Raw genomic sequence first — 24,580 nt, 5'->3', positions numbered from 1 at the left:
GCGCTTGCTAGGCAGGCAACGGAACCACTGGGCTAAATCTCCGGCCATGTAATTTTTTTGACAAGCAGTATATATCAAGAGCCTAAATATATTCATGACTTTTGACTCTACAGTTCTGCTAATAAAAATGTATTCTAAGGAACTATTTTAGTATAGAAGATGCTTTCTCTCTAGAAATATCTCATCAAGACATTCAGTGTGATGGTAAAAAATCAGAATATATTTGTCCAGCACTGAGGGAATGACTAAGCTAATTATGACATATGAATAAAATGTATTTAGTGGTAAGGGTTTGTGAATTCTTTTTTTTTTTTTTGGTACCGGGGATTGAACTTGGGTCCTTGTGCTTGTGCAGCAGGCGGCGAAACCACTGAGCTAAATCCTCAGCCCTGGTTTGTGAATTCTTAACACTATAAAGTACTCAATATGAAATAAAATTGAAAATCAGATTATGAAAGTACATATTCAGGTCAATGAATCATGTCTCTGAAATGGTACAAATAAAATGATGTCTGGGTTATGTTTGAGTGTTGCCATAATTGGTGACTTTTATTCTTATTTTGTACCTGTCTGGTTTATAAAATTTTTATACTGAGATTCTATTAATCTCCATATAAAAGTACTTTTAGAAAAAGATTTAAATAGGGGCCGGGGATTTAGCTCAGTGGTGGCGCTGACTGCCTCACAAGCGCAAGGTCCTGAGTTTGAGCCCTGGTACCAAAAAAAAAATAGGAGTTTGGAAAATGAAATTGAGGAATCTCCCAAACAGTAGGAAAACAAAGAAATGGAAACAGAAAACCAGAAGATTTGAGGACCAGTCCAGCAAGACTTTTGTCCACCGGGCATGGTGGCACATGCCTGCAGTCGAGCACTCTGGGAGGCTGAGGCAGAAGACTGCGAATTCGAGGCCAGCTTGGGTGCCTTAGTGAGCCTGTCTCCAAAATAACCAAACCAGTGGCAACAACAAAGCAAAATACCAACATCACTTTGTGCCAGAGAGGACAGAGAAAATGGGAACAGGAATTTATTAAAGATATAAAATAAGAAATTTGTTTGAACTGATGAGGCTGGAGCCTTTAGTTTGCAAAGGTGCATCACTGGGAGAAACCAACTCAATAAATGTAGAAAATAGCCAGACGTGGTGGCGCTCACCTGTAATCCCAGCATTTGGGAGTCCAAGGCAGGAGGATGGCAGCAAATTCAAAGCCAGCCTGGGCTACATAGTTCAAGGTCAGCCTGAACTACATAGTGAGACCCTGTCTAAAAACAAACAACCACAACAACAAAAAAAATGTAAAAAGTACCACACCAGATGAAATTTTAATACTTTTGGAATAAGTTGAGGCTTTTGAGAGTTTCTTTTTTGGGGTGGAGCAGAAGAAAGGAAGGCTGACTTACTACCTTCAAAGTTTAGGAATCAAAATAGCACTGGACTCTGTTGGGAACAATGGAAAATAGACTTTAATGAAGCTATTGTATCAGTATACTAAGTGAATCTGATTTCCAAACTAGAATTCTGTGTTTAGCCAAGCTGTGAATATGTATGAGAGTAAAATAACTAAATTTTCAGATTCGCACGGTGATAGGAAATTTAATTGTGTGCAAAAGATATGAGATGGAGGGAAGGATTAGCTAAAACATGACTTTCTCTGGTAAGGAGAGAATAATGTCTGAAACTGAAAACTGAATAGTTACACTCTATAAACAAATATTTAGAAATCAACATTAAAATTGTTTGCCTCTAGAGGTAAATGTGGGGTGTTAACGTATGTTGAGCAAGTCCAGCAGCTTATATAAATAAGCCTCCTACTAGTAGTATATGAGCTGGTTTTGGGTTTTGTTTTGTGGTACCGGAGGAGACTGAATCTGGGGAGTGCTGAGCTCTATTCCTTTTTATTTTGAGACATGGTCTTGCTAAATTGCCCAGGCTGGAATGGAATGTGGGCTCCTCCTGCCTCAACTTTCCAGGTAATTGAGATTACAGGCATGCATCACCAGGCTTATATGAGCTTTAACTTATGAACTATTACTTTGATAAGACTAAAGTAAAAATTTTTTAAAGTTTTAAATTGATATAATCACAGGCTACATTCTGTGTTCATACTGTGAAATGATTTGAAGTTAGTATCAAAAAATTTAAAAGCCCACTCTTTCTCACATAATTTGCAGAAATTAATACCTCTGAATAATGAATCAAAAAAGACTTGTTTTGAAAATTAGAAAAAGCTGGTATAGTGGTACATGCTCTACCTCCAGCTACTTGGGAGCCTGAGGTGGGAGGGTCACCTAGCCCGGGCCAGTTTGAGCAGTGTAGAGAGACGACCTTGTCTCAAATAAAATAGATAAGAAAATACTTAGCATTGAAAAAGGAAATTACCACACGAGGGATTTAGGTAAAACATTATACAAAGATGATATTTAGTTTAGAAAAACTGGAAATTAATTACCTAAGCATCAGATTCAGAATTATATAAGAAGAGCAGGTAATGTGAAGAAAGTAGAGGAGAAAACCAAAATTTTTTTTTTTTTTTGGTACCAGGGATCGAACTCGGGTCCTTGCGCCTTACGCAGCAGGTGGCGAAACCACTGAGCTAAATCCCCAGCCTGAGAAAACCAAAATTTAAGAGCAGAAAATAATGAAAATGAAGAATGGAGGAACAGAAATATTAAAACAGTGACTTTTTTTTTGTGGTATTGGGGATCAAACTCAGGACCTTCTACTTGCCAGGTAGGCGGTGGCACCACTGAGCTAAATCCCCGGCCCCCACTGACTTTTAAAATAATCTGAGAAGAGCTATAAACTTTCCAAATGTAGGGAAAAATGGCATAGGTTCATTTGTTCAGCATTTGGAAATATGGTACATTATTTATTAAGTAAGACTATTAAAGATACCATACTTATTAAAAGAAAACAATATATTTGCTGGAATTTGTTAGGCAAAAATAGACACTCTTAACATGATAGAAGGTTTGCATTGTACATCCACATGTATATTGAGTGCTTAATCTATGCCAGGTAGACTACATCAAAAACATTACTTGTGAATGAGAACATAGCTCAGTGGTAGAGTGCTTACCCACCATGCGTGAGGTCCTGAGTTCAGTTCCCAGCATGGTCAGAAAATAAAATCATGAAAAATTCTGCAGTCACCGGAGGTGGTGGCACACACCTGTTCTCCCAGCACAGAAGCCTGAGACAGAAGTATGGCTCTTGAGTTCGAGGCCAGCCTGAACTACATAGCGAGACTGTCTCAAAAAACTAAAACGAATTAGGGGCCGGGGATTTGGCTCAGTGGTTTCGCTGCCTGTTGTGCATGCGCAAGGACCCAATTCGATCCCCAGTACCAAAAAAAACCAAAATGAAAAAACTTCTCCAGGCAAAGTGGCACACATCCAAGGCTGAGGCCAGAGGGTGCCTTGGGCTTGTTGCTAGCCCGAGCAACAGAGTGATACCTCACCTTTTTAAAGAAACTCATAATACTAATAATTTATTTAATTCTCTCAACCTTGTGAGAGTCTAGTGTCTGTTTTATATCTAAAGAATCCAAGGCACAAATGTTTAATTAACTTAAATAACTAGTACAAAGTCACACAGTAAGTGACAGAGCTAGGATTTAAAGCCAAGCAGTGTAGCTGAAAAGTCTGTACTTCTGACCACATTATGCTTTTTACTTTAAAAATTAAATAGTGAAAAACAGCATACAGGTAATTAGTTTGAAATTCAGATGTATTGCAAAAAATGTGTTTGCCATTCTATCCTGTCTTCATTTCTCAGTTCTACTCCTCAAGAGCAGTTTCCTGTGTATCCTTAAAAAATGATACCATTTTCTTGTTTATGTGTATACTTTTAAAATGTAAACGTTATCCTGCCATTCATAAATGTGCACCTTTCTTTTCCCCTTAAGTGTGTACTGTATCTGCGTGTATATATACTTATATATGAAGTCATTTGTTATCACTTTAACAACAACTGCATCATTCTTTTCTCTCTGTTTTTGCTGTGCTGAGGGTTGAACCCAGGGCCTTGTGCCTGCTTAGCAGGTGGCTCTGCCACTGAGTCGCGTCCCCAGCCCAGACTTGATCAGTGGTGCAGTTATTTGAAATAAGAGCAGGACTAAGTCAGGAAAGGTTGCAACTATTAATGTACTACAATTCAACATAGGTTCCGCGATTTTTTTTTTTTTTTTTTTTTTTTTGTGCCGGGGATCGAACTCAGGACCTTATGCTTGCGAGCCAGCTGCCAGAACCACTGAGCTAAATCCCCGGGCCCGCGATTTTTTTTTTTTGGTACAGGGGATAGAACTCGGGTTCTTGCGCTTGCGCAGCAGGCAGCGAAACCACTGAGCTAAATCCCCAGCCCCAGTTCCGCGATTTTTGTTAACATCTTTAGCTAATATAACAAATAACTGATAGAAATGTTAAGCCAAGAAAATCCTGCAAGTATGACTATATTGAATATTTTAAATCTATTAAAATCATTTGTCTTTACATTTGACCAAGTTCTCAGGGTCATAGTTACCCATTTTTTTGCTGTAAGAATGAAACTTTTACCTCAGGAATATGTACAATTATTATGTGTCAATTAAAAAGAAAAAAACTAAATCTTAAAAAAATGAAGTTCTAGGGCAGGAGGTGTAGCTCAGTGGTGCCGCACCTGCCTCGCAAGCGCCAGGTCCTGAGTTCAGTCCCTGGTACCCCCCCCCCCAAAAAAAGAGTTCTAGCTGGGCATGGTGGTGCATACATGTAATCTCAGCTCTTTGGGAGGCTGAGGCAGGAGAATTGCAAGTTCAAGCCCAGCCTTAGGAATTTGGCCAAGACCCTGTCTCAAAATTTAAAAATGGACTGGAGATATAGCTCAGTGTCTTGGTTTTAATCCCTAGTACTGTTTAAAAAAAAAAAATCAAATTTTAGCACATTGCAGGAGGAGAAATTGCATGTGTGATGACATTAGCAATTTCTGTGTTTAGCTCCATCAGACTTAACAGTCGTGTTGGTGATATATCTGCAGCTGATTTTTCTGGATTGATGGCATTCTAGAATGGTGGGGAAGTTGTCATAAGCAATGTAGGGTCTGACAACCTCAGAATCAGTGGTTAAGGGTCCGTAGAGTGGCATTATATGGAGAAACACTAGTCATTCTTAGCATTTTAAAGTGAAAAACGGGATAATAAGAAATGGTGACATAAAGGCAAGACTTTCACTCACTTTTTATATAATTTAATTTGGCTTTTAGAGCCTTTTGTAGGCTCATTAAATTTCTTTCTTTTTTGTTAAAATATTAAAGATCTTCTGGTTTTACAACAACTATACTCTCTTGAACGTTAAACATGTAAGGCTTTGGTGGATGTCCCTTTTCTTTAGTTGTCTAATTTATAAATGAGCTCATTATGTTATAAAAGCTTTACCACTTAAACAGATAAATACATTGGATTTTGAAATAAAGTACTAATTTGAGGAAGCAGTGTAAATTGTGTGTGTGAATAGGTATAAAATTAGACCAACTGGCAATCAACTAACTCATTATGGTATAAATATATTGTAAATTTGCTAAGTGAAATCTGCCAAAAAGTCCTTTTTCTCCTGCTTACCCTAAAATTCTACTATATTAACTCTGTAATTAGTATTGTATAATGTGACAATAAATTTATTTATGATTTTTGAAAACTTTAACTTGTGTTTTGTTTGAATTTCAGGTAATAAGCCTTTCCAATACTTTGTATTTTATTTAGTATACCACTTTTTGGAAGTGGTCACTGTCAATATCTTGTTATGGTTTGATGGACTTGGAGATTTAAAACCGAGTAAAAGTGTAAGCAGCCTTTCTTATTTAGTTATGAGTTTTAAATCCACTTTTGTTTCAAATAGGAAAAGTTGAAGGATTTACCGTGAAATGAGTTATATTTTAAAAAATCTTAACATGACTTCATGAAAACATACCAGCTATTCCATTTATGGGATTATGACATAAAATTCCATCAAACAAATTCCTATTAAAGATAGTGGGGTTTTAGAATCCATTAGATATTCCTTGGAAAGTTTATTAATATGAATAGATCTGCTTTTTTAAAAATTTAGTGAATTCCTTAAAAATTTGAATTCCTAAAGAAATAGAAAATAAAAATCCTTAATTATTTTTACTTAAATTCTGTATTATATGTTGTTTATTTAGTATTAATGGTTTAGAATTCTTACAGATTAGTTTACTGTATTCATGTTTACTGTTCCAGTAATCTGTCATTCTTTTTAAAGTACAAAGTATTCATTGGTAGCCAGGCAAAGTGGTGGACGCCTGTCATCCCAGTGTTTGGGAAGCTGAGGCAGGAGGATCCCTGTGAGTTCCAGGCCAACCTGAGCTACACAGCAAGACCCTGTCTCAAAAAAAAAAAAAAAAAAAAAACGTATTCATTGGTGCTGGGGTGTAGCTCAGTGGTAGGTAGAGGGCCTGTTTGGAATGTGTGATGCCCTGGATTCATCTCCAGCACCCAAAAAAAGTGTTTATTGTCCCTTCCCATATTCACAGATGTAAAGAAATGACCATCATAGATAACTATTCATGAAGCTTCTCTTGAATCATCAATGTTATTGTAGTGTGATTACTGTAAGAATGTGGCACTTTCTCTAGGGATGACTTTGCTGCAGAGGTCTGAAATTTTCACATAAATGACTTTGAGAACAAGTTGGAGGCACATAAGAAGGTCACATTATTAATTCCTTCATGGACATGCTTTGCTTTTGTATAAAAGCAACTTAATAGGAACAGTTTGCACTTCACCCTTCACCTACTCTGTAGACTTGTACTCCTTTTGATTTGGGACTTTTTCAGAAAGCAAATTTAGCCTTAGAGGATGAAGATTTGACTTTAAGATCATCCAAAAAAAAAAAAATAGCTTAGGAGAGAAAACCAAGAACATTCTGACCAATTTAAAATGTCATTTTGGGGCTGGGGATTTAGCTCAGTGGTTCCGCTGCTTGCCTCGCAAGCGCAAGGACCCGATTTCGATCCCTGGTACCAAAAAACAAAGTCATTTTTCTACAACATTCCAGAATGACAACTTGGAACATTAGAATATAAAAGCTTGATATAGTTAGCTAATTACTTTATAATCATACCTTATCTTTTATTTGTTAGACTCCCATGTGCTAGATCTTGTTATAAATAGGCACTTTGAAAGAATGAATTACAAAGTGAACATTTTTCTGAGTGCTTCTGTGACTTGATTTATAATACAGTAGGTGGAATGGGATTATAGTTTTACCCTGCATCTGAATTTACAGATGACTGCTAGATAATGATTGCCTTTTTCTGTTATTAAAGTTCTTCAGAGGCTGGTCGTGGTGGTGCACGCCTGTAATCCTAGCACTGAGGGAGGTGGAGACAGTTAGATGGCAAGTTTGAGTCTCACCGGGACAACTCAGTGAGACCATCTCAAAATAAAAATAAAAAGGACCATCTCAGAATAAAAATGAAAAGGGCTGGGATGTAGCTCAGTAGTAGAGGGCCCCTGAGTTTGACCCCTAGGACTGCAAAAATAAAACAGAAGCATACATAGGTACATATACTCATAGAAACTCACATTTTGTCCAAACTGGTTTTGCTATTATACAATATTAGAATATATGTTTAGGTTGAATTTATTTGGATTTAATTTATTGATATATTTCTTTAATATCGATGTTCACCCGATTGAGGTGTCTGTTTTTTACGCCCTTCGGCTGTTGAAATCAGTGGTCTTCCACTGTAGTCCCTGCAGAAGTATGCAGTCAGTGCTCCATTTGCATTGCCTGGATGGCATTTATCTTTTAATGATTCACAAAGTTCCTGAAAACCAGTCCATATAGTAATTGGTAGAGAACATGAAATTGGGTTAAAACTTTTTTTTTTTTTGGTACTGGGCCTCGAACTTAGGACCTTGTGCTTGCGAGGCAGGTGGTAGCACCACAGAGCTAAATCCCCAGCCCAGGTTAAAACTTTTTATCCCATTCTTGTTGCTTCCTAATTATATGACCTTTGGCAGGTTACTTATCCTTTCAGCCTCAGTTTTCTCATCTGAAAAAAATGGGGATTTTATAAATGGTCATAAATGTTTAAAAAGCCCCATGCTCAATAGCATGTGTCTGGCATTTAATAATAAATATTTCCCTTCTTGTTCTTATCTTCACATACTTGTAATCTGAGACTAAGTTAATAAAATTAAAGAGCTTTTAAGCAGTCACCCCAAACATGATTTGAAGTTATTTTAGGATGAGTTTGCCAATTACTTTCATAAATAGAGTATTCTCTCCAGTGGTAGGAGGAGTATTTGGGGAAGGAAGGAAGGATTTGAGCATTGTAAATAGCCAACTGAATATAGTTCTTGAGGACTTGTTTTTGGTAACTATTTAACATCACAATAAAAAGGGTTTTTAATTTATCTTCAATCACAGGTACAGGAACCTTAAAGATAGATTTTGTTGGCGAGCTGAATGACAAAATGAAAGGTTTCTATAGGAGTAAATACTCCACCCCTTCTGGAGAGGTGCGCTACGCTGCAGTGACGCAGTTTGAGGTAGGTGTTGTTCTTCCCGGACACAGTGATTCTTACCGTACGCTTTTGACAAACTTACCTTTACTTTGCAGTGATTTTGAGGCTAAGTGACCTTTGGCCATGGCAATAGTCATGATTTTAGGGTTTTTATTTTATAATCAGCCATTGTCTCTATAGAAAGGAGGGAATTGAGGGTGTGGGTTGGAGAAGTATATGCAGGTGTATAATGCACACACATGTTCAGGTGACAAAATTTGAACACCTGAATTGCTTTTATAGTTGTATGTTAAAATCGTCCTCTTAGTATTTGACAGCTGGCTTTTCTACTGCATTATTAGCTGGTTAGTAGCGTTTCTTTGACATGTCCTTTGTTTATCTTAGTATACTATCAGGGCTTTTAAAAATCCTTATTCATCAAATATTTATATAAGTTGTTTTGGATTTGAATCTGCTAATGGCCACTCATGTGTTAAATCTATCAATTGATGTTGCCGATTCTTAAGTTTCTACCCCTACCCCTGTCTTGTTTGTTTGCATAAAGAGAAATTTTAGGTCTGGTTTAGTATCAGTTTGTTTTACTTGGTGTATCTTTTCTCTCTCTCTCTCTTCTTTTTTTTTTTTTTTTTAGAGTAGGAAAAATTTATTGAGAGAAAGATAGCTTCTAAGAGGTATATCTTCTCTTTCAAGTATTTTATGTTAACAGATGTGGTGGTGTGTTCCAATCATCACAGCTGCTTAGGAGACAAAGGCAGGAGGGTTGTTTCAGCCTAAGGAGTTCAAGGCCAGCCTGGGCAACATAACACACCTGTCTCAAAAAAAAAAAAAAGAATTTTAGCGTCCTTTCTGAGTTTTTTGATGTTTCTTTCTTTGGTACTGGGGATTAAACCCAGGGCCTTTTCACTGAGCAGCATCCCTGTCCATTTTTTATTTTTTAACTTTGAGACAGGGTCTCAGTAAGTTACCCACATTGAGCTCAGACATCTGATTCTCCTGCCTCAGCTTCCCAGAGGCCTGAGATTATGGGCATGTGCCATCATGCTCAGCTGTTACTTTCTGTTTTAAAATAACATTTTTAAAAAATAGTAAAACATTTATTAAAATACCATCTGCCATAACAGTTAGGCTTCATTTTTCTGTTTCAATGTGATTTTACCACCTGTCTCTAACCTTTTTGAACACTTTGTTGTACATATTGGCTGGAATGTAGTGGTTTTTTTTTTTTTTTTTTGGTGCTGGGAATTGAACTCAGGACCTTGCGCTTGTGAGGCAGGTGCAGCACTACTGAGTTAAATTCCCTGCCCCTGGAGTGTAGTTTTTTTGAGACAGGGTCTCACTGTGTAGCACAGGTAGACCTTGAACTTGAGATCCTCCTGCCTCAGTCTCCTGAAGGCTGAGATTACAGGCATTCACCACCATCTCCAGCCAAACAATTCTTTTAAGAGAAGATAGGTGAGTAATACAGTTCCTGAACTTTTACATATTTGAAAATCTCTCATTGCCTTATACATGACCAGTTTGACTGGGTATATGGTGTTTTTTTTAATGATAATCAAGAAAAAGAGAGCAACTTCTGACATCTGGAAGTTGTCCACACACTCACAGATAGCCCATGTTATTCTCTTGTTGGACATAAACAATATCACAGGATTCCAGTCTCGGGCGATATTACTCAGAGACTGTGATCAAGTGAGACAAAAGAAGGACATCTCAAAATTTTATTCAGGCGGAGACAAAAGCAGGGTCATTGTGCTACCACAAAATACCAAACATCTCCTTCTCTGTTACATGAGGACTACTAAGTACTTTTTTACCCACTACAATGTTAGACTTGCTTTGACCTTGTGCCCTGGCAGCACCTTAGATCCTCTACCAGATCAGCACCCACACTTGTTGAATAGGTTCTTTCTTTGGCTCTTTCTGAGATACCCTGTAGTCCCTTAGCTATGTGAGCTCTTCTGTGAAACAGTGAGTGATACACCCAATTTGTTCATCTATAACAGTAGTACATTTGGCTGACAACTTTCCCCTATAATTGTCTATAAATATGGTTCCAATGTCTCTTGCATTTCATTTTGTCAAGAATCATAGACTAGAATGTTTCTTCTTCGTTTGTTAGGTAGCATGTTATTTTGTTTTGCTTTGTTTTCTTCTTGCCTATCAAATTATTTCTTGACCTGAACAACTAAAAAAATGTTGACAGGTATTCACTTTTCATGAGCTTTGCATAGTACTTGTCTATTGATTTTTTCGGATTCTGATCTTCCTTCAGTATAGCAGTTTTCCTTTATCTTCATTGTATCTGTTCAGATCTGTTCTTTTTTTTTTTTTTCAGATCTGTTTTTTAAGGGACATCAGTGAGTAATAGGCTTAGCTCCAGTGTGTCTGGCAAATGTACCTTTTGTTGGTTTCATCACTCTGTCCTTTGATTATCTTAGAAACTTTTAAGTCTTATCCTGTCACTCATTTAATTTCCTGTAGTAGAAATTTATTTCTCTACTGTTGCTGCTTCTAATTTAAAATTTTCTGTGCTATAATTTCCTTTCTTACATTCTACTTTCTTTTCAGATGTCTTATGTGATAGAATTCATGATTTATTTAACTTCTTTGGGAATACAGTCAGCCATCTAACATTTTCTCCTTAGGTAAATCCTTTTTCAGAAATGTGTACTTTTCTGGATGTTTTCTTACTTCTTTTCGTGATACAGAATCTTGTCAGTTGTTCCATTTTGATTTTGTTTTGTTTACAAAAGATATTTTCCTTTGTAGCTCTTCAGAATCACAAAATTTAAGTCTTCTCTCTTTTCTTTTCAAAGAAAGAATGAGATCTCTTTGAGTAGGTCAGATGATGACATTTTACATGTAGTGTATGGAAATGTCATTAAATGAATGACATGTCTCGATTTGATAGAACGTCTGTCTTTATTTCCATTGCTGCCATTCCAGATAAAGAGCAAAGGACATCAAAGGTTGAGAATATTTTTATTTTTATAATAAAATCCAGAGAAGCACCCTATCATTTTTCCTCAGCTTGAATCCTTACAGGTGGATTCTGCTGTGCTGTTTGTTGATAGAGCCATTCACAGTAAATTTGAAATGTTGGAATGTCTTATTAAAAATGAAAACATAGTTACAAATGATTCTCACATACTAAGATCTGTAGCAGACCTAGTTCCTGGATAATTGCTTTCATGGAAATGGTAGCAAGCATTGTATTTTCTTTCTAGTCAGTGCCTCACTTGTTGCTTGCCACTGACTAGAAAGTAAATACCCTATTGAACAGATAAGCAGAGGGATGGATGGATAGGTGGATGGGTGGATGGGTGGATGATGGAGAAATGGAACTTAGTGATATTTATATTTCAATTCTTCTCTTAAGGCTACTGATGCCCGGAGGGCTTTTCCTTGCTGGGATGAACCGGCCATCAAAGCAACATTTGATATCTCATTGGTTGTTCCTAAAGACAGAGTAGCTTTATCGAACATGGTATGTATGTTTTTATAGTTAGTTTTAAGAGGCTTTGGTATGATTTAATGCTAACATGAAAGCAACTTGCACAGTGCTTAGTACATAGTAAAAATGCCAATGTTAGTTTTCTTTATTTCTAGTGAGCTCCTTTGTCTTTTTTTTTTTTTTTTTTAAATACAGGAGATCAAACTCTGGTCCTTTTGCTTGCAAGGCAGGTGGCGGAACCTTCTGTCATGAAAGAAATTCCTTGTTAAATAGATAAGCTGGGCTTGGTGGTACATGCCTGCAATCTCAGCATTCTGAGAGACTGAGCCAGGAGAGTCACTAGTTCAAGTCCACCCTGGGCAAGTTAGCGAGACTTTGTCTCAAAATGAAAAAAGGTTAGGGACGTATCTCAGTGTGAAGGCCCTGGGATTGATCCCGGGAAGGGGGTGCACAGGAGACAGCGCTGTATGAAGTGTACGTAGCCTTTGGCTGACTGTATCCTTTGACTGTGTCCCCTTCCCTGACGTGGTTGATCTTGTCCGTAAGTGTTCGCCACTCACAGTGTCCTCTGGGGCTTCCTGGTTAAGACCGGTGGCTCCCTCGAGCCTGGACTCTGGGGATCTTTGAAAAGCCCACTGTGCCTTAACATAACTGGCTATTGCCTGCTTACTGGTGGGAGGATTCCATCTGCAGAACATCATTCTATTAGCCTCCCTCAAGAGGAGGCTAATACATTAACCTGAAGTATTCATTTACATCTAAGTGTCGATGAATTTATCAGGTCTGCTCTTGAGTAAGTCTTCCTTGGAAGAGAGTTGGAGGAAACTGAGCCTGAATGGGAAAAGGGGAGAGCACCAGAGGGGGGTTAGGAACTCTAGAGATAAAACAGAAATTTTGTCACACATTTCCTTAGAGTCAGCTGTGCTACAGAGAATACTTGAGGTGCAGAAAGTCCATACCCTTTAAATTGACAAATTCCATAATTCCATGTATTTTTATTAATAAATATTTTCTCTATCATTATTTCATTTGAAAAGCATTGAGGTCTGAAACCACCCCAGCCTGTGGCCTATAATCAACAAGTTGATTCCTCTTTTCTTTCACAGGTCCTTGGTAGTTTTAACACTTTTGCTCCCAACTTCTTCATATGAGTGTTTTATCAAATCACTTCCCTTCTTAAGAGGAAGGATCTTGACAGACTAAAAGCACTGGATGAGCTGGGGTAGGGAAGGAAGCCATTTTGGCACGGGGAAAGAAAAGCATTCACATCTGTAGTTTTTGGCCAGTGTTTGCTCCAAGGTATTGATGTAAATCTGTTTAAATTCTCCCTTTTTTTTTTAAAGAATGTAATTGACCGGAAACCATACCCAGATGATGAAAATTTAGTGGAAGTGAAGTTCGCCCGCACGCCTGTTATGTCTACATATTTGGTGGCATTTGTTGTGGGTGAATATGACTTTGTAGAAACAAGGTCAAAAGATGGTGTGTGTGTCCGTGTGTACACCCCAGTTGGCAAAGCAGAGCAAGGAAAATTTGCGTTAGAGGTAAATGTACTTGAAGAGGATTGTTCCAACAGTCCATAACTCCAGGTTGGGGAATTTACATTTCTGATCAATTATTAGTGCATTATTTATAATTTAATCTGAAAGTTATTGTGCTACTGTGGTTTTATTTTTAATAGTGTGTTGAAAATACCAACTTTGATGTTGCATTAACACTACAAGATAATAATACACAGAATATGAAAGTCAGGACTGGGGGTGTATAGCTCAGTGGTAGCAAGCATGCTTAGCGTGCACAAGGCTGTGGGTTCAAACCTCAGCTCTGGAAAAAAAGAGAATATAAAAGTAGAATTCATTTATTTAGGGAATGGGTGAGAAATATGTGCTTCTATTTTAAGTTATAAGTTGGTTAGAGTTTGACCAGTTATACAAAGCTTGGGGCTGAGGAGGCAGGGGTCCCTGGGATTGGTTTCTAGTAATTTGAGATACTTTGGTTTGCAACAGGTTTCCTTTGTGTATTTCTGTATGAATTCTAATAAAATATTGATCAAATGGTTCTTTTGTTTATCATTTTATAGGTTGCTGCTAAAACCTTGCCTTTTTATAAGGATTACTTCAATGTTCCTTATCCTCTACCTAAAATTGATCTCATTGCCATTGCAGACTTTGCAGCTGGTAAAGTAAATTTCATTTTGTTGCTGAATTGTAGTAACTTTATTTGAATTTGTGATTTTGAGGGAGAAGTCTGGATGTATGCATCATAAGTGTTTGTGTTTGTTTTGTGAAGGTGCCATGGAGAACTGGGGCCTTGTTACGTACAGGTAGGTTGGCCGCATGCTTCCTCCCTTCTCTCGCCAGTCACGACTTCATAAGCAGTGCATACCCAATCACCGTTGAATAGCGTGGCTTTATGATTTGGTGTAAATTTTTCTGCCTCCTCCCATTTCAGTGCACATTTCAGGAATGCAGATGGACTTCCCCCTCTGGTGCTACTATCTGAGGGTGTAAGACTTTAAAAGCGAGCATCTGGCATTAGTAGCATTTTTAGCTACATTCTTGGCTGAGTTTCTCATTTCTGTGCCTTTCCTTCTTCCCAGTAGTTTCATAGTTATTTATCCAGCTTGAAGAACCTCCCCTGATTTTGTATCCTCTAGCCAAGTTTTTATGTCTGTCACCGCAACGCAAACATGTGGGTTGTATAATTTTTAAAGCAGAATCTGTAAACAGTTTTTTGCCTTCTACTTTCAGTTGCCTTTTAGATGAGCTGGGTCTGGACAGCCTGCTCAGTGTTCTTTTGGGGGCTGTGGCCTGCATCTTCCCGTGCTGCTCCTCTCATTTAGTGGAAGAGGTGTTTTCTTCTCTTAACACAATCATCCCTAATCCCTTAGATAGTCTTTCCAACATTTAAGACGACAAACTGACAATTAAACTTGGGTTATGGTACATATCTCATCTTGTATGAATTCTGTCTGGGTAGTGTTCTGTCTTAGAACTTTTTCTGTCTTCTATAGGCTGAAAAAATGTTTTTTGGTATCTGGAAAGCTGAACCTAATGATCTTGTTTACTGTCTGAATCATCTTGACTTAAGCATACCACTGTTTTTGCAATTTTTTTTTAACACAGGGAGACTGCATTGCTTATTGATCCAAAAAATTCCTGTTCTTCATCACGCCAGTGGGTTGCTCTGGTTGTGGGACATGAACTCGCCCATCAATGGTTTGGAAATCTTGTTACTATGGTATTTAATATTTTTTAGTGCTCAAATATATTTATCTTTATCCTGCTACACATTATTTTGGCCACATAGTGTTTCAGGTTTGGCTGTAACATTGTGGCAAAAAATAATTGGTAGAAAATGGTATTTTAAAAGATCCACTTTAGCCTGGGTGTGGTGGCGCATGCCTGTAATCCCAGCACTCCGGAGGCTGAGGCAGAATTATGAGGCCATCCTGGGCTACATAGTGAGTTCAAGGCCAGCCTGAACTACATAAAGAGACCTTATCTCAAAAAATAAATAAATAGGGCTGGGGATTTAGCTCAGTGGTGTGGCTGCCTGCCCCGCAAGTGCAAGGTCCTGAGTTCGATCCCCAGTACCAAAAGTAAATAAATAAATTAATTAAAAGATTCTAATTTTTAAAAAAAGATCCACTTCATTGAAGAGCATTTACCAGAATATCTGTGTTGATTGAGAACTTATGAACAATCTTTATTTAACACAAAATACTTCTGAAAACTATTCTAGAATATATCTGCAAATGAGGGGAAGTTAATAATAATTGGGTGAGAGAGAGATACCTCTTAGGTAAACATGAATGAATCAGGTAGGGGTGTGGCACACATCTGTAATCCCAGCTGTGCAAGGGGCTGGCCAATTTAGGGAGACCCTGTCTCCAAAACAGGGCCTGGGAATGTAGCTCTGTGGGAAGGCACTGGGCTCAGTCCCCAGTACTGCAACAACAAAAAAGGGTTAGGGGTGTGTAGGTCAAATGGGAGGGCTCTGGGTTCAGTGCCTGTTAACACTAAAAATAAATTTTTAAAAAGGACGAATGAGTCACTGTGATATTCAAGGCTAGCAGTTGTTTGAATCCTGTTTGTTACATAGTTCACTAGCTGAAAAGTAGTGGGATGAGCAATAAACTTGTCTTTAATGTTTTGAGGGTCATTTTGAGTCTCTTTTTTTTTTTTGGTCCTGGGGATCGAACTCGGGTCCTTGCACTTGTTCAGGCAGGCGACGCAACCACTGAACTAAATCCCCGGCCTTTTTGTTGTTGCCTACAAATGTTAAATTGAAGTTTGATGAAATAAAAGTATTAAAATTCCAACTGTTTGGTTGAAATTCTCATTTATTATAGTATTTGCAGTGAATGAACTGTCTACTAGTCCTGACCTTCTACTCTTACTCGGAATAAATACTCTCTGTGGAAGCCAGTATCCCCACTTAGGAGCACAGGGCTTCCTCAGTGAGCTAGGGAGATGGGAGCCAGCCAGATCCCTGACAGCACTGTAGGCTGCCATAGTTGAACCTGGCCTGGATATTGGTTAATCCATACATACCTCTTAAGAATAAGCAAGAAAGTAAGGCCTTTAAAAACTGTGCCATGTCTGTAAAGAAAGTTAGTCCTAGGGCCAGGGATTTGGCTTAGTGGTTCTGCTGCTTGCCTTGCAAGCGCAAAGACCCAAGTTTGATCCCTGGTACCAAAAAAAAAAAGAAAGAAAGAAAGTCCTTGAAAATCCTCCTTTTGCTTTCAATGTTTAAAACTTTACTTACATGTAAAAAAAAAAAAAAAATAGTAATAATAATAATAATAATAATAATTGGGCCTGGGATTTAGCTCAGTGACACCATGCCTGCCTTGCAAGTGCAAGGTCCTGAGTTCGATCCCCGGTACAATAATAATAATAATAATAATAATAATAGTTTTAATATAGTTTGACATGGGGTTACATGTGTTAGTGCCTGTATTCATATATGTAGGAAATGGTCTTTTCTGCCAATGCAGCAAGTTTACTACTTCCTACAAAATTTTTTTGCTCAGCTTTGAGAAGACCTTATGATTTTATTTTGTAACTAACAACAATAAATTTTAGTAGAGTAAATACATGTTATTATCTAATTGTTTCATAAATTGAAATTCCAAGGGCTAAGAGATAGGTTGAAGAATAACTTTGTGCCAGGTTTTCTTAGTAAAGGTGCAGTTAACTAGCGGGAGACAGACAAGTTGCCACTTAGCACTTAATGACTAAAGTATTTGATCTCAGGATTTCAGAACACTTGCTTTTCACTATTAGTCTCTTGGCGTCTGTCTTGGATTCCTACATTGCTTTCCTTTACTAAGAGATTTAATCAACTTTAATGGAAATTAGATTAAGACATCTTTCTACAAGGTTGATCTTTTAAATATTTTTTATGTCACCCATGTAATTCTTTGTCCATTACACTGACTGCATAGTCTTATTAACAAGTGAACTTTTTATATTGCTGAAACACTATTCATTATTGAACTGTTTCCAGGATATCTTTGTTAATTCTATATAATCCTATTATAGCAGTACACTATTTTTCTATTTCTGTAGAAAGCTTAACTCATAAATCAGTCATTGTGGAAATAGTTTCTAGTTTTCCTTCTTTAGCTTGAATAACTTTCTGGTGTAATTTTATGAAGATAAATCCCTTACTAAACTAAATTTTATGGGTTTTTGTTTGTTTGTTTGTTATTTGAGACTGTCTTGAAATGTAGTTCAGGCTGGCCTCGAACTTTGCAGCAATTTTCCTACCTCAGCCTCCTGAGTACTGGGATCACAGGCATGTGCCACCATGCCCCGCTGACAAACTAAATTTTATAAAATGATATTTTCATTATTTATGAAATATTATGTAATGACATTTTATATAATGATATTTTCTTTTCCATATATGCCTCTTCCTCCTTCTACCTTTGGTAGTAAGAAGTTATTCAGCAATATCTTTTTTTTTTTTTTGTACTGGGGATCGAACTCGGATCCTTGCGGTTGTGCAGCAGGCAGCGAAACCACTGAGCTAAATCCCCGGCCCCAAGTCAGCAATATTTTGAAAATGTCCCTTACGCATGATTTCGATATCACTAACTGACCTTTCTTAATATCTCTTGTATGCTTCCCTCTCCCCTCCCTGCTCCCACAAATACAAGTTCTTTACTAAATGTTTTCAATTGAATTTTAGTTCATTAAATTGTAAGTTTTGGGGTGTATTAGAAGGTGACGTATTTTTAAATTAGTGGAATAACAATCATTTTGGTTTTGCACCTGTTTGCCTCTTTTGTTTTTAGGAATGGTGGACTCATCTTTGGTTAAATGAAGGCTTTGCCTCCTGGATTGAGTATCTGTGTGTAGACCACTGCTTTCCAGAGTACGATATCTGGACTCAGTTTGTTTCTGCCGATTACACCCGTGCCCAGGAGCTGGACGCCCTAGATAACAGCCATCCTATTGAAGTGAGCTGTGCTTTCCAACCACTGTCTGTGTTCTTCTCAGGGAAACAATTGTTACAGAGACGCTTAGGGTTCTGAGATGAAGAGAAAATGCATGAATGACTTCACTTGTTTTTATACTTTACTGTTCCAGTCCTAAAAACCTAACAAGATTAAGTTCTAATTAATGTTTTTTTTGGTGGTAGGCAAAATAACATGTAGCCTTTGTAGATGCAGATGCTGTATATACTTTTTTATGACTAGTATAGGAGAAACCACATATATTGAGTAACACTATGATTCTATTGTTTGTTTGAACGAAAATTCTAGACATTTTATTATTTTCTTTGCCTTTTTTTGTATATATTTAAACTCTCTTGATTTAGCTTATCCTTACTTTCATTAGTTTATATGTGTAAATGTAACATTCAAAGAAGTAGAGTTATAATCCTACCTTGACATATTTAACTAGGGGCCCTATATCATTTTAAACCCAAATTAGAGCTAGAAATCAGTATTTTTCTTCTTTGTCCCTGCTCCACCCCTACCCACCCCCACATACAGAGCAGTGCAGCAACTGCTCCTGGCAGGCAGAGCAGTCAGGAACAAGAACCAAGGCTCTTGAGAAGTGACCAAGGGGCACCGTGTGCATCCCATGTGGTTAAGATTAGTCACTACACCCTTTTGAGGATTATTGCACACATTATGAGTTAAAGGCAGAAAAACATCTCTTGAGTTAGAAGGGTTTTCCTAGGACGTGTTTTATATAATTCAGTATTACAGGCTGTCTGCTTTCCTGATTCCTAACCCTGAATCCCACTGTCTGCCAGGTCAGTGTGGGCCATCCATCTGAGGTTGATGAGATATTTGATGCTATATCATACAGCAAAGGGGCATCTGTCATCCGAATGCTACATGACTACATCGGGGATAAGGTAAAAGAGCAATTTTTAAAAATCTTTCCTTCTTTTATAGTGAAATCATAGACTTTTCTATGAATAAAATGTTTTAAAAATTAAATTCCTAGATAATGTTTTGGTTATCTCCATTTCTTTTAATATTGAGTATTGATCTCTTAGAATAATGATGTACAAGTATGTTTGAAGTAGGACTGGGAAGGTGTTCTAAAACTTAAGAACAAAAAGACTGGGCATGGTAGTGCACCACTATAATCCCAGCACTCAGGAGGCTGAGGCAAGAGAATCCCTTTGAGTTCAGGGGAGACCTGAACTACATGCTGTAGTGGGTTCAATTCCAGACTGGAATACATAGCACGACCCTGTCTCAAAACACCAATAAATAGATAGGTATATGGATGGATGGATGGATGGATGGATGGGAGGTGATAGCTCAGTGTGAAGGCCCTGGGTTCAATCCTCACTACCAGGTTAGGGGTTAAAAGCAAAAGTAGAGGGCCAGGGATTTAGCTCAGTGGTGCCACACCTGCCTTGCAAGCATAATGTCCTGAGTTCGATCTCTGGTACTGGAAAAAAAAAAAAAAAGCAAGAGTAGAAAGCAGAGAGTATCCATTCTTAAGCAAAAGGCAGTGAACGTCAGAGCAATATCTTTTTCAGTGTATCTGATTCTTGAGTATTTGAGTACATTTGCTTTTGATTGGTAATAGGCACATATACTATATAAATTCTGAGGTCTAACTCTCTAAATTTAACAATTGTGCTTTCTCAGGACTTTAAGAAAGGAATGAACATGTATCTAACCAAGTTCCAGCAGAAGAATGCTGCCACAGGTAACCCTTCATAGCTTGGGGTAGAAATGGAGTAAGTGGTGTCACTCTCTCCAGGGTGGGGCATTGCTCAAGAGCTCCTGGGTCAGTCTGGCCCTACTAGGTCATGGGCCTCATTTTGAAAAACAAAGCCTAGTGCTTCACGCTTTCATTTGATCCTGTTATTTATTTATTTATTTTTTGGTACGGGGATGTGTTCCTATTATTTATGAAAGGCATTTGGCACTTGAAATTACTTGTTACCATCCACAATCTTCCTCCTTTCAGAGAAGTGCAGTGGCCCCTGTCCAACCTCACTGTCTTCCCGCGACCCATGCCCTTGTGGTCTCACCACTGGAATTCTGCCATTGCCTATGAACTTGCTGCTGCTTGCTCTGCACTCCTTTCAACTTAACCTCTTACACTAAGGCTAGAGTGATCTTTCTAGAGTGAATATCTAATTGTTAATCACTTTACTTATTAATACACTCTCCTCATTCTGAAATCCAAAACTCTAACCAGCCACGGTATTGCATACCTGTCATCATAGCATGCTGGGAAGGTGAGACAGGAGGATTGCATTTGAGCCCAGTCTGGGCAGCTCAGTGAGACCCTTTCTCAAAATTAAAAATAAAAGGGCCAAGGGCCAGGGATTTAGCTCAGTGGTTCCACCCCCTGGTTCGAAAGCACAAGGTCCTGAGTTCTATCCCTGGTACCAAAAATAAATAAATGAAATTTAAAATAAATAAATAAAAGGGCCGGGGAATTACCTCAGTGGCACCACACCTGCCTCCCAAGTGTGAGGTCCTGAGTTCGATCCCCAGTACCAAAAAATTAAAAATTAGCCAGACGTGGTAGCACATTCTTGTAATCCTCGCACTTGGAGGCTGAGGCAGAAGGATCACCATGAGTTCAAGGCCAGCCTGGGCTACATAGTAAGTTCAAAGGCAGCCTAAACTATATAGTGAGACCTTGTCTCAAAAAAATAAAAATAAAAAATGATCTGGAGATCTAGCTCAGCAGTCCTGGGTTCAATCCCCAGTACTGCGGAAAAAAAAAAAAAAGAGAAGAAATTAAGCCTCTTTGGAAACCTTCCAGTCTTGAACAGTTCAGCTTCTGCCTAATTTATTGGTCTTATCTTCCATTACTATCTCTGCTCATGTGCCCTCTTTTCACGAGCTCATGGAGTGTATTCCTGTTGTTGATATTTCTCTCTTATGCTTTCCTGTTTGTACATAACATTTATTTTGCCTGCCTGAAATCCCTTTTTTCCCCTTGTCTGTCTGATAAACAACTCGTCAAAACGCAGACCAAATATCGCCCCTTCTGTCATGGGGTGTGGTGGTACCTGTAATCCCAGCTACTTAGGAGGCTGAGGCAGGCAGATTGAATTTGGGGCCAGTTTGGGCAGTGTAGTGAGACTCTTGTCTCAATAAAATAAAAAATACGACTGAGGATGTATCTCAGTGGTAGAGTGCTTGCCTAGCAATTGGGGAGGCCTTGGGATCAATCGCTAGTATGGCAAAAAATAAATAATCATCTCTTGTGACGTCTTTCTTTTCTTTGGGTTTTTCTTTATATGGTTCTCCTCTGTGCATGCCACCATTATAGAACATAAACATTATGTTGCTGCTTTGCTTTCTCTACCACTAGTGATGTTGACCATGGGAGTTTTTACTTCAGTTTCATCGACATTGAGTATTTTGTTTTGTAATTTTTTTTTGTACCAGGAATTGAACCTCAGGACCTTGGGCAGGTGCGGCACCACTGAGCTAAACCCCTGGCCCAACACTGAGTATTTTTTAACTTTGGCGAATTGATGCCATGAAGTAGGTGGCAGTACCTTAACCATATGCGTGTTGTGAGGCCTGAGCGAGCGCCTCTTCCATCCTTGTCAAGGGGAGTGCTAATGTCTGTCTTCATACAATACTAACTGTGGTTAATTGAACATACATAACAGCTTTAAGTTTGTGAATGATGAAGGTGTAAGCTTGAGCGTGTTTCTTTTTTTTTTTTCTTTTTTTTGGTTTTTTTTTTTTGGTGATCGAACTTGGGTCCTTGCGCTTGTGCAGCAGGCGGTGAAACCGCTGAGCTAAATCCCCGGCCCGAGCATGTTTCTTTTTGTTCCTGTTTCTTGGTAAGCCTCATCTGTTTGTGTTTGGTTTATAATACTTTTTTAAATGTTTTCTAATTCACTACAAATAGCTAAGTACATCTTTTTTTTTTTTTTTTTTTTTTTAACTAAGTACATCTTATAGACCAGGTTTTTTTTTTTGGTACTGGGGATTGAACTCGGGTCCTTCCACCTGCAAGGCAGGTGGTGGAACCACTGAGCTAAGTCTCTGGCCCTAAAGACCAGTTTTTATAATAGAATTAACTTAGTTGCAGGTGAGGGAGAGGAGCACAGTAATTTGGCCTGCTGTTTCTTGAACCTGAAAGTACTAAAGAATTGGCCCACAACACAGCGTTACAAGTTAAATATTTGATTTGTTATAGGAAAGTAAGCATATAAACGTTTTATTTATTTAATCTCTTTTTTTGGTACTGGGGATTGAACTCGGGTCCTTCCGCTTGTGAGGCAGGCAGCAGAACCACTGAGTTAAATCCCCCTCCCTATGTGTATAAACATTTTAGATTATCATTGTTTATGTTTACTTTCTAGAGGATCTTTGGGAAAGTTTAGAAAATGCTAGTGGTAAACCTATAGCAGCTGTGATGAGTACCTGGACCAAACAGATGGGATTCCCTCTCATCTACGTGGAAGCAGAGCAGGTGAGTGAACACAGTTATGCGGTTGTGAAATTGTCCTCTTAAATGCCTTCACCGAGGTTTTGTGAGCTGCATGCAGAATTAATTTGTTTTCATTTTTTAGGAGGATTTATTTTCCCCTGTGATCCTGCATTGTCTATAAAACTGTGTTTTACAAGACTTTTCTCGGTGTGGCAATATAAGTTAGCAAATTTGCTTTTTGGTATTGGAGGTATTCTAGGTGACTTGTAAACCAGCCCCTATATTCTCAAACTGTACCTAAATTTACATGGAGCATTTTAATGTGGAAGCTCGCAAGTTACTCTTGCAGAGCTATATCTTAACTTTAAACATGAATGGGTTCTATAATAAACCATGCACCCTGGAAATTTTCTCTGGCTGTTAGAATTTGAAAGGGCAGTTTAGGAAATACAATTGATCTTGTTTGGTAGAAAAGAATACCTGCAAGCTTAGTGGCCTACCATTGTGACCCTTCTGTTGCAGCCTTCTCTCTCTGCTTTGCACCAGTCTATTACTGGAGATGACTAGTCATACTTGACACTGGCTCTCCTTACAGACTAAGTAGTTTGCTCTTTACCTGCGTGAGAGTATTAGCATACAAGCTGGGACAAGATGACACCCACCTGTAATCCCAGCACACAAGAGGCTGAAGCAGGAGGATCACCACAAGTTCCTGGCCATCCTGGACTATATAGTGAGTTCAAGACCAGCCTCAACTATGTAGGGAGACCTTGTCTCAAACAAAACAAAACAAACAAAACAAAAAAACCCAAAATAAATATTACCATACAATCTAGTCATTGTGGCTTATACCTGTAAACCTTGCACTCTTGAAGTTGAGGCAGGAGAATTGTGAGTTCAAGGCCAATCCGAACCACATAATGAGACCCAAAGCTCAAAAAAACCAAAAAAAAAAAAAAAAAAAAAAAAAACCTAGCAAAACAAAGATTGCTCCTTTCATCTCTGGGGATGTCATTCCTCAAAGCTGTTAATCTTGGCTGGGGGATTTACCTCAGTGGTTCCCCGCCTGCCTTGCATGTGCAAGGTCCTGAGTTCAATCCCTGGTAGGTAAAAAAAGAACAAAACAGTGGTGTACGCCTATAATCCCAGCACTCAGGAGGCTGAGGCAGGAGGATTGCTGTGAGGTCACCCTGGACTGCATAGTAAGTTTGAGGCCACCCTGGACTGCATAGTAAGTTCAAGGCCAGGCTGAAATACATAAGGGGAGGTCCCCCCCCCAAACAGAAACAACAAAAAACTGTTAATCATGTAATCATGCCAGGTGTAGTGGCATAGGCCTGTAATCCCAGCACTTAGGAGGCAGAGACAGGAGGAGCAGCATGAGGACAGCCTGGGCTACATAGCAAGACCTTGTCTCAAAAAATCTGAAACAAAAAACTCTGCTAGTATTACTTGGAAGCTGAATCAGAGGATTGCAAGTTCAAGGTAGTCTGGTTAACTGGTTAATGAGACCTTAACAATAAAAATTTTCAAAAAGTACTAGGTATGTAGCTCAGTAGTACAGCCCTTGCTTTGAAAGCATGAGGCCCTATGTTCAATCCTCACTGCCACAAGAAGGGGGAAAAGAAGCTATTAATATTTAATGATTACCCATAAAGAAGGCTGTTCAGTCATAAGTTTTTTTTTTCAACAGAGCACACTTT

The 24,580-nt window shown here is 38.4% G+C and overlaps 1 protein-coding gene and 1 non-coding gene across 3 annotated transcripts in view; one reads left to right on the top strand and one right to left on the bottom strand.

The window, feature by feature from the left end:
• Positions 1 to 24,580, top strand: part of Npepps (aminopeptidase puromycin sensitive) — an 87,291-nt gene that overhangs the window by 28,675 nt on the left and 34,036 nt on the right. The window contains exons 4-14 of one of the 2 annotated variants that reach the window (XM_087202252.1): positions 5,694 to 5,809; positions 8,425 to 8,546; positions 11,902 to 12,009; positions 13,320 to 13,520; positions 14,057 to 14,153; positions 14,266 to 14,299; positions 15,102 to 15,216; positions 18,284 to 18,448; positions 19,255 to 19,359; positions 20,111 to 20,171; positions 22,810 to 22,919. In XM_087202252.1, coding sequence (XP_087058378.1) covers positions 8,472 to 8,546; positions 11,902 to 12,009; positions 13,320 to 13,520; positions 14,057 to 14,153; positions 14,266 to 14,299; positions 15,102 to 15,216; positions 18,284 to 18,448; positions 19,255 to 19,359; positions 20,111 to 20,171; positions 22,810 to 22,919 — 1,071 coding nt within the window. In that variant the 5' untranslated portion in view covers positions 5,694 to 5,809; positions 8,425 to 8,471. The remainder of the gene's footprint in view (positions 1 to 5,693; positions 5,810 to 8,424; positions 8,547 to 11,901; positions 12,010 to 13,319; positions 13,521 to 14,056; positions 14,154 to 14,265; positions 14,300 to 15,101; positions 15,217 to 18,283; positions 18,449 to 19,254; positions 19,360 to 20,110; positions 20,172 to 22,809; positions 22,920 to 24,580) is intronic. The other variant, XM_004859555.3, reaches the window with a different exon arrangement.
• Positions 21,951 to 22,077, bottom strand: LOC147821040 (U6atac minor spliceosomal RNA). The gene has a single exon (XR_015447845.1). It is a non-coding gene; the product is annotated as a U6atac minor spliceosomal RNA (small nuclear RNA).

This window comes from Heterocephalus glaber, unplaced genomic scaffold (genome assembly GCF_053883595.1).
Source record: "Heterocephalus glaber isolate CG9 unplaced genomic scaffold, H.glaber_assembly_v1.0 deba00001773, whole genome shotgun sequence".
In the NCBI taxonomy this organism is placed as follows: domain Eukaryota; kingdom Metazoa; phylum Chordata; class Mammalia; order Rodentia; family Bathyergidae; genus Heterocephalus; species Heterocephalus glaber.
This window is presented reverse-complemented; position numbering and strand designations above follow the sequence as displayed.